Below are 9,981 nucleotides of genomic sequence, written 5' to 3'. Positions count from 1 at the left end.
GACTGCAGCCTACCAGGCTCCTCCGTCCATGGGAGTTTCCAGGCAAGAGTACTGGAGTGGGTTGCCATTGCCTTCTCTGGATGGGTCTAGGCTAGGAAGGCACAACGGGGAAGAGCAGAGGAGAAGGAATAAGCTGACTGGACCCTGGTTTCTCTTTCTCTCTCTCCATCTGCGAAGAAGAAAGGCATTTTATACCCGTATATAGCCCTGCTCTGAGCCTGTACCTCACAGGTAGATAGATCTAAACCTCCATTCATCCAACACATACTTATGGAGCACCTACGTTATGCAAGGCACTGTTGGACACAGGAGTAAATATAACAAAGTCCCTATTATAGTGGCATAATTCCAGTGGGAGAAATATATAGTGTGTATAATAAGCAAAATGGAGAAAAATAAATCTGGGTTGAGGGAATAGAAAGGGAATAGTGTATTAGTTACCTATTACTGTGCAACAAATTACATTCAAACTTAGCAGCTTGAAACAGCATTTATTTTTTCACTATTTTGTGAATCAGGAATTCGAGAGTGGCTTAGCTGAGGGGTGCTGACTGTTTTTCATGAGGTTGTAGTCAAGATGTTGGCTGCAGTGATTTGAAGGTTTGGCTGGGACTGGAGGATCCACTTTGCTTGCATGGCTGTTGGCAAGAGGCTGTTCTCCCCAGCTGGGCCGCTCCATAAGAGTGGACCTCATGTCCGAGTGTCCTCCCAACCTGGCAGCTGGTTTCCTCCAGAGAGAGTGACTAAAGAGGGAAGAGAGCTTTTTATAGCCTAGTTTTAGAAGTCACACACTGTCACTTATGCCATATGTTATTTGTTAAAAGTACATAACTAAGTCCAGCCTACACTTAAGGGGAAGAGAATTAGGCTTCACTTCTTAAAAGGAAGAGTATCAAAAATTTACTATTTGAAAACCAACACAGAAGGGCTGATATTACCCAATGTTAAGGGAAGGACTCACTGAGCAGGAATTGAAGGAGGGGAGGAAAGGCCATCCAGATACTTAGGGAAGAGCCTTGCAGTCAGAACAGCAGGTGCAAATATCCTGAAGTAGAAGTTTGATGTATTGGAAGAAAAGCAAGGCCACTGATCTAGAACACAGTGGCCAAGGTGACCAGTTGGATGTTTGGTCAGAGGTAACATGGACCTTTGAGTAAGTTCTTGGAGGCAGTGAAGGACTGGATGAGATGGGAAGCCATTGAAAATGGCTGAGCAAAGAGTGAAAGTCTGACTCTGGTTGTTGAGTCTGACTCTGACCTTCCACGATGGATGTAAGCATGAGGCTCAGTTAGGAGGCCATTGCGGTAATCCAGGCAAGAGATGATGATGGCTTGTACCAGGGTGGTAACAGTGGAGGTGGCAAGGAGTGGTAAGATGATAAATATGTTTTGAAGATAAATCTGACAGGATCTGTTGATGTCTTGAATGTAGAATGTGAGAGAATGAAAGGTATCCAAGATGACTCCAAGGTGTTTGGCCAAAGCACCTGGGTAAGTAGAGGTGCTCTTAACTGAGGCCATAAAGACCGCAGGAGGTGCAGGATTGGGAGAAAAATCAGTTTGTGTTGAACATTTTGAGATGCCAATTAGATGACCAAGTGAAGGGGTCAAGTGAAGATAAAAGTAATCAGCTATCTGAATCTGGAGCTCAGAGGAGACCAAAAATGACTCATCAAGACACACAGATGGTCCTCAAGTTCCAACCAGTGTTGCAAATGGCAAGGTTTCCTTCTTTTTCATGGCTGAATAATATTCCCTATAGGTATATACCACATTTTCTTTATCTATTCATTTTTGAGAGTATTATGTGAAATGAAATAATCAGATAAAGACAAATGTTATACATTCTCACTTAAATGCAGACTCTAAAAAAACAAAAAACTGAACTCATAGAAACAGAGAACAGATTGGTGGTTGCCAGAGGTTAGGGGTCATGTGGGGGCAGGGGAGAAATGAGAGCTGTCAAAAGGTAAACTTCCAGTTATAAGATAAGTAAGTCCTGGGGATGTAATGTACAACATACTGACTATAGTCAACAAGATTATATGGCATATTTGAAAGTTGCTTAGAGAGTAGATCCTGAAACCTCTCATTAAAAGAAAAAAATTATGACTGTGTGGTGATTAATGTCAACTTGTGGTAATCATTTCATAATATAGACATTTATCAAATTATTACATTGTATACCTTAAAATTAATAAAACCTTGCATATCAATTGTATCTCAGTATAGCTGGTTTATAGGCATATAGGTGGTACTTATTTATTTATGGTTGTCCCGTGTGGCTTGTGGGATCTTAGTTTCCTGACCTAGGATTGAACCCAGACCCCAGCAGTGGAAGCCTCAAGTCCTAACCACTGGATTGCTAGGGGATTCCTTAGATGGTATTTAAAGACATGAAATGGTTGCAATCACCTCAGAGCAGTATAGACCTGGGAAGTCAGAGGTTGAGGAAATAAGCAAGATCTAGGAAAGGAGGCAAAGAAGGAAGAGTAGTGTCCTCTGAGCGACATGAGCATTTTAAGATTGTGTCAAGTTAAAGTGAGAAGAAATAACCACTGGACGTTGCAGCAGAGATGAGGAGGAGCCTCGGAGCTCAGTCCTCTGTGAAAGAAAGAAATGACACAGGGAGCTGGGGCGTCCCTAATAGGTGTGGGCTCTAAGCCTAGAGGCAAAGGCGGGTTTCCTAGTGAGAGAAATTCTGAGGCTTGACTTTGCAACCTGTGATCAAACGGAGAGGCTGCAGCCAGGGCGTCATGGCCGACACGGTGGTGGTGGACTCTCAGGAGGCATTCTTGCCTGGGCCTCACATTCATTCTGTGTGACCAATTTAGACTTTTGATGTTCTCAGTGGTTATACATGTAGTCTTTTGTACTTTTGTTCATTAGAATGTCACATTTTTAGAATAAGACATTTTTTATAACCATGTTTCTTCCATTCTAAATATATTAGAGTGTGAAGAAGTGAGGCCTGAGCCTTGCTCAACCTCAGAGCAAGGTAGGAGGGTGAGGCAAGTGCAGGGCCCGTGGGAGTGTGCACTTCAGGCAACTCTCTGATCTCATCCTAGTCCCAGCCGTCACTACCTCAGACATCACCAGATAGTGTGCCTGCTGCCCACTCCTGGGAGCCTCCAACGAAGCAAGGGATCCTGGAAAAAGCAGACTGGAGAGGAGGAACTCTTGCTCTGGGTGGAGGTGAACATGCTACCCTGGAAACCTAGTACAAAGCAGATGGAGAATGACGCTGCCTTACAGCTCAAAAGTGGCTGCACACTGCCACCCGGTGGTCATTCAGGGTAGGAATCCCAGGACTGTTCCCAGAACAGCACTAGCAGAGCTAAGACCAAGACACCAAGAGGAAGATACACACCTCAGTTAGCCTTGAATTTCTTAAACTGTGGCATTCAAACTTGGTGAGCAGAAACTTATTAAACATGCTGATCTCAAGGCCTCAACCCAGAACTGATCTCTGGGGATTGGGCACAATAATCCATAGAGTCAGTGAGCCTGCAGCTGATTCCTGGGAACACTTTAAGTATTGAGTAAAAAGCCGCTGTCATATAAACTGAATCACACAGTGAGGGAGAGACCTTCTTGAGGCCTCCAAGAGTTAGAGGTTTTCCTGCTGCTCAGACACAAAAAGAAATGAAACTGTTCAACAGGTCTTTATTAACAGAGATAGACAGATGGACAAAGAATGCAGCAAGGGCAGTGTCCAAAAGCTGTGATGGGTGTGTGCGCAGAAAAGGCTTTCTCTAGGCCAGCGACAGCCCCTTGGACCTGGGCCCACCTGTCCAGGTACTCGTCCCAGCAGTGGGCCCTGGGCTGAGGCCAGCTTCCCCATCATACCCTGGAGGGAGGTGTGACCTCAGCATTTTCCATTCTCCTGGTTCTCCAAAGGGTAGGGGACAGACCATGAGGGTACTTGCATAGCAGGGGAACAAAAAGGGGTAAGGCATATGGTGAGGATGGGAGATGAAGGGGAAGGGAATCATAGCCGCAGGTGAAGGGAGCCTCCAAAGGCAGCCCTTCTTCTCCCCTATCCCCCCTAAGCAATGGCTGCTGGGCTGCAGGTTCAGACCCAGGCAGTTTGAAATAGCCACCCCCATCCCTAACTCCAGAGCTCTGACTAGGGGCAGAGAGATTCTGGAGAGGCCTGAGTTAGTGAGTCGAGCTTGTGGGATGTGTGCTGGAACATGCCTGGCTCCCTTGGTACACGTGGGGCTCCCTCTCTGGATGGGTGTGAATGCTGCCATACACACAGGATTCAGTATCTGAATGTGTGTCTCATGTATTCCCATGACTCTCTATGTTTGGTTGTATAAGCATGTATGTCTCTGCTCATACATCAGGAACTCAGTATCTGCGTGTGGTATGTTCCTGTCTGTTCACATGGGCTCCAGCAAGTGGATGTGTGCGGGCCCGCCCGCTCCTGTCCATCCACAGGTCCTCCTTCAGGCCTGGCTGGTCAGGCGTCCTGGCCGAAGAGGTAGGTGGTGAGTTCCAGCCGAAGGCCCCGGGCATAGGCTCGAAGAGTGTAGAAGAGGGTGAGGAAGTCCTGGGTGCTGAAGACAGTGTCAGCCAGTGCGAAGCCCAGGGTAGAGGGGATGACACCCCGGCCATACTCCACCATCCATGTGTTTGGCCCCCACTCCACAGCCGTTGCCTCACCAGGCCCGTGCACCACTGTCTCCCCTGGGGGGACAGGGAGCAACCACCTGAGGATCCGGGCCCTGCCCTCCCCTTCCATGGCCACCCCCACCCCTGGCCTATAGGCTCTCTAGGGGTAGGGAATGGACAGGCAACTTCAGGAAAGGAAAAGCTTTACCTCACTGGTTTGGTTAGGTAAGGGGCTAAGGTGGCCACTCCTGAACTTTCCGTTGTGGTATCACCTGGCTCATGTCCTCTAGTGGGGGAAATCTCACTTGGCCCCGCACCACTGTCTGGGAGCCATGGAAGTCTGCATTCCCAAGCCTCAGTCATGTCAAGCAGAACTTTAGCTAAACTTGGGCTGGGCCTATTAGATAGGGTGAGATGAATATGAAACTTGCTAGGCTTTCTGAGAAATGTAGCTGTTCAATTACAATACCTGCCACACTTGGTGGTTGTTTTTTTTTTTTTTTGCTGTGCTGTGCAGTATGCAGGATCTTAGTTCCCTGACAAGGGATCTGACCCATGCCCCCTGCACTGGGAGTGCAGTTGTAACCACTGGACTGTCAGGGAAATCTCATGCCTGCCATGCTTGTAACATTCAACACCAAAGTTACTCAGCAGTCCAAATGCTTCATTATACAAAAAAGGGGAGACAACTGTCTGCCTTGTCTTGGGGCATGACAGCATTTCTGATTACCCAACTGACTCCAGTAACTGCTGGGAATACTGGATGATTAAAAATCAGACATGGTTAACAGGAGGTTATGTTTCCACTTGGACAGGGGAAAAGTCACAGAAACCCTCAACACTGCCTCACCAACCACCTGTGGCTTACCTGGAGGGCAAAGGAACTAGGTGGAGGGCCCCTCAATGCACCCCCTTTTCCATGGCATCGCTCCTTCCCCCAGCTACAGGTACCCAAGAATGAAAAGACCCACCTCTCTGACAAAGTCACCCTACCCACCTGGGTAGAAGACCTCACTTTTAGTAGTACCCTCTCTCCACTGGTGGAAGGTGCCAGAGATGATGGTATCCGAGATCTCAGCCCAGTAGCGCCCTGAGGAACAATCAAATGGACACTGAGTACCAGGGTATCCGTAGCATCCTACGGCTTGGCCAAACGGCAGAAAGGAGGGCATGGGCCTTAGTACAGCCCCAGCCTCCCAGTCCGGCCCGCTGCCAGCACTGACCCGAGTGGCCGCTAGAGCCCAGAGCGGTGCCGAAGAGCAGCACGTACTCGGACAGGGAGGCGTGCAGAAGGCACATGGCGCCCATCCAGCCTCCCGCGTTCACGAACACCCACTGCAGGTCCTCGTCGGGCAGCACGTGGCCCGGGTGCAGCCGCCGCAGCTCCACGATCAGCCGAGAGAAGGCCAGCTCGTGGTCCAGCCCTGGCGGGGGTAGAGGAACAAGAGTCAGGGCCAGCACCGGTCCGGAACTGGGAAACGGTGCCCCCGGAACCTCCAGCTCGGCCCGGCCCGCCCCAACCCCGTGGTCCTCCACCCGTTCACCCGCCGGCTCACCCGCGTACTGCCGAGCCAGCTGCGCTATCTCTTCGTGCTGGAAGACGAAGCTCTGAGTGCCCAGCCAGAGCCGGACCACCTGGGCTAGCACAGCCGCGACCGCCAGGAGCAGCGCGGCCCACGCCCACCGCCGGCCCACGGCCCAGCACATCCCGGTGGGTGGCCTGGCACAGTGCAGCGCTAGAGGGTGCCGAGGCGGGAGGCTGCGACTCTCACTGCCTCCGAGTCTGCGGCGCGCGGTCCACTACCCGTTCCCCCGCGACCGCCGTGGTACGGCTTGCCCTGGCCAATCGGAACTGCCAGGGCGCCGGGGCACCGCCTCTCGGGTTGAACCATTATCTCTCCGGGAGCGGGGAGCCGGGAGCTCCGAGGGGGCGGGGAGCCGCCGCACGCGTCAGGCGAGGGGGCGGGGCCAAGCCCTCCGAGCTGCCGGCCTTTGGGCCTCTAGGCGGGGTCTCTCCTACTGTCGTCCTGCTGCCGTCCTACTTGCGGTAGGACAGGATGGCGGTGAAACGCAGAAGGGACTGGCCCTCCTGCGCTCACTGACTGGTGAAGCAGGTGAACCCGGAAGCAGAGCCTTCCGGGACTTGTGATGGTAAATGCCCGCCTTTGTTAGCACAGATGGTGGGAAGGAGGCTGTTCAACTTGGGAACGTATGCAAGGCTTTTGGAGGCGGTGACAGTGTCTTTAAGAGAGATGGGAAGGGCATTGCAGTGAGCCAGTGAGACCTTCTCCAAGAGCAAAGGCATGGAGGAGAGACACAGCGTGGGGTTTTCCGGGGGCCGACAGTTCTTTATTCAGAAGCACAAAATGTGAGAGGAGGGCCTTGTAAACCAACTGAAGGTTATCAGCCGCGGGAGAGTGATAAAGAGAAGCAGAAGCAGCAGAAAAAAGGCAGCATAGTGCGGTGATAAGAAAGACTGACTGGATTAAAAACCTGGCCTCTGCCACCTACTAGTTGTGTGATCTTGGACAAGTTGTTTAAACTCTTTGTAACTCAATTTTCTCATCTGTAAAATGGGATGAATAAAAGTACATCGTTTATTGTGATGAAGACTAAACCAGTTAATATTTACAAAGCAATTAGAGTCTGGCATGTGGTGTCATGTGCTCAGTTCAGTTCAGTTCAGTTCAGTCGCTCAGTCGTGTCTTTTTGCGACCCCATGAATCGCAGCATGCCAGGCCTCCCTGTCCATCACTATCTGCCGGAGTTCACTCAGACTCACGTCTATCAAGTCAGCGATGCCATCCAGCCGTCTCATCCTCTGTTGTCCCCTTCTCCTCCTGCCCCCAATCCCTCCCAGCATCAGAGTCTTTTCCAATGAGTCAACTCTTCGCATGAGGTGGCCAAAGTACTGGAGTTTCAGCTTTAGCATCACTCCTTCCAAAGAAATCCCAGGGCTGATCTCCTTCAGAATGGACTGGTTGGATCTCCTTGCAGTCCAAGGAACTCAAGAGTCTTCTCCAACACCACAGTTCAAAAGCATCAATTATTTGGCGTTCAGCCTTCTTCACAGTCCAACTCTCACATCCATACATGACCACAGGAAAAACCATAGCCTTGGCTAGATGGACCTTAGTCGGCAAAGTAATGTCTCTGCTTTTCAATATACTATCTAGGTTGGTCATAACTTTTCTTCCAAGGAGTAAGCGTCTTTTAATTTCATGGCTGCAGTCACCATCTGCAGTGATTTTGGAGCCCCCCAAAATAAAGTCCGACACTGTTTCTACTGTTTCCCCATCTATTTCCCATGAAGTGATGGGACCGGATGCCATGATCTTTGTTTTCTGAATATTGAGCTTTAAGCCAACTTTTTCGCTCTCCTCTTTCACTTTCATCAACAGGCTTTTTAGTTCCTCTTCACTTTCTGCCATAAGGGTGGTGTCATCTGCATATCTGAGGTTATTGAGATTTCTCCGGCAATCTTGATTCCAGCTTGTGTTTCTTCCAGCCCAGGATTTCTCATGATGTACTCTGCATATAAGTTAAATAAGTAGGGTGACAATATACAGCCTTGATGTACTCCTTTTCCTATTTGGAACCAGTCTGTTGTTCCACGTCCAGTTCTAACTGTTGCTTCCTGACCTGCATACAGATTTCTCAAGAGGCAGGTCAGGTAGTCTGGTATTCCCATTTCTTTCAGAATTTTCCACAGTTTATTGTGATCCACACAGTCAAAGGCTTTGGCATAGTCAATAAAGCAGAAATAGATGTTTTTCTGGAACTCTCTTGCTTTTTCCATGGTCCAGCGGATGTTGGCAATCTGAACTCTGGTTCCTCTGCCTTTTCTAAAACCAGCTTGAACATCTGGAAGTTCACGGTTCACATATTGCTGAAGCCTGGCTTGGAGAATTTTGAGAGTTACTTTACTAGCATGTGAGATGAGTGCAATTGTGCAGTAGTTTGAGCCTTCTTTGGCATTGCCTTTCTTTGGGATTGGAATGAAAACTGACCTTTTCCAGTCCTGTAGCCACTGCTGAGTTTTCCAAATTTGCTGGCATACTGAGTGCAGCACTTTCACAGCATCATCTTTCAGGATTTGAAACAGCTCAACTGGAATTCCATCACCTCCACTAGCTTTGTTCATAGTGATGCTTTCTAAGGCCCACTTGACTTCACATTCCAAGATGTCTGGCTCTAGATTAGTGATCACATCGTCATGGTTATCTGGGTCATGACGATCTTTTTTGTACAGTTCTTCTGTGTATTCTTGCCACCTCTTCTTAATATCTTCTGCTTCTGTTAGGTCCATACCATTTCTGTCCTTTATCAAGCCCATCTTTGCATGAAATGTTCCCTTGGTATCTCTAATTTTCTTGAAGAGATCTCTAGTATTTCCCATTCTGTTGTTTTCCTTGATTTCTTTGCATTGATCGCTGAAGAAGGCTTTCTTATCTCTTCTTGGTATTCTTTGGAACTCTGCATACAGATGCTTATATCTTTCCTTTACTCCTTTGCTTTTCACCTCTCTTCTTTTCACAGCTATTTGTAAGGCCTCCCCAGACAGCCATTTTGCTTTCTTGCATTTCTTTTCCATGGGGATGGTCTTGATCCCTGTCTCCTGTACAATGTCACGAACCTCATTCCATAGTTCATCAGGCACTCTATCTATCAGATGTAGGCCCTTAAATCTATTTCTCACTTCCACTGTATAATCATAAGGGATTTGATTTAGGTCATACCTGAATGGTCTAGCGGTTTTCCCTACTTTTTTCAATTTGTCATGTGCTAGTTATAGAAATAAAACATAAAGGAGAAGAGAATTGGAAAACTGTAGCCTCACCCATGAGAATGATGGAATGAGAGGTCAACACAGTCAAATATAATTGAGTGGTCCTATTAAATGATGGGAAATGGTCACTCAGTTTCTCAGGAAGGACATGTAGCGGAGAGGTTGCTGTACATTCACATATCCATTCCTTTTGCTCTTGGGCGGCCAGATTATATTCCAGTCTACTCAGTAGTTAGGTGAGAAGTATAGGCAGAAATGATGCCAGTGAAGTATAGGCAGAAATGATGTATGCCATTTCAAGGTCTGGCTCCTAAAATCTGTAAAATTATTGACACATTCTCTCTTGCCTTATCTATTATCATAGTTACATACAGTTAAGCAGTGAGTAGAGAATTCTGAATGTTGCATGGGACAGAGCGCTTCCTCTCTCCCTCAGTGGAGTATGGTGCTAAGCCACTGAGTTTGCGAGTTGTTTGTTACAGCAACTAAGATTATTTTTCCTGGTTACTAAAGGGCAAAAGACTTGTTACAGTGTACTGTGCAGATAAGAGTAGAGGCTGGGAAGATGGACTT

General features: G+C 48.2%; 1 protein-coding gene across 2 annotated transcripts; it reads right to left on the bottom strand.

Moving 5' to 3' along the window:
- Window positions 1-471: 471 nt before the first annotated feature.
- On the bottom strand, window positions 472-6,421 carry SIGMAR1 (sigma non-opioid intracellular receptor 1). Of its 2 annotated transcripts, none has more exons than XM_015093060.3 (4): window positions 6,176-6,421; window positions 5,843-6,043; window positions 5,617-5,709; window positions 472-743 (listed from the first exon to the last, which is right to left on the bottom strand). In XM_015093060.3, the coding sequence occupies exons 1-4, from the start codon at window positions 6,324-6,326 to the stop codon at window positions 691-693; spliced, it is 498 nt and encodes a 165-aa protein (XP_014948546.2). In that variant the 5' UTR covers window positions 6,327-6,421; the 3' UTR covers window positions 472-690. The 2 variants fall into 2 exon arrangements, with proteins under 2 accessions (XP_014948546.2, XP_012010245.3); XM_012154855.4 differs by lacking the exon at window positions 472-743 and adding an exon at window positions 3,649-4,694.
- Between the last annotated feature and the right edge of the window lie 3,560 nt (window positions 6,422-9,981).

Source organism: Ovis aries, chromosome 2, assembly GCF_016772045.2.
Source record: "Ovis aries strain OAR_USU_Benz2616 breed Rambouillet chromosome 2, ARS-UI_Ramb_v3.0, whole genome shotgun sequence".
NCBI classification, from domain to species: Eukaryota; Metazoa; Chordata; class Mammalia; order Artiodactyla; family Bovidae; genus Ovis; species Ovis aries.
This window is presented reverse-complemented; position numbering and strand designations above follow the sequence as displayed.

Coding starts and splice junctions, on each gene's coding strand:
- SIGMAR1 (XM_012154855.4), bottom strand. CDS start 6,326: ATGTGCTGGGCCGTGGGCCGGCGGTGGGCGTGGGCCGCGCTGCTCCTG. Junction 5,710..5,842: donor GGGCTCTAGCGGCCACTCGG/GTCAGTGCTGGC, acceptor ATTGTTCCTCAG/GGCGCTACTGGGCTGAGATC. Junction 4,695..5,616: donor AAGTGAGGTCTTCTACCCAG/GTGGGTAGGGTG, acceptor CTGTCCCCCCAG/GGGAGACAGTGGTGCACGGG.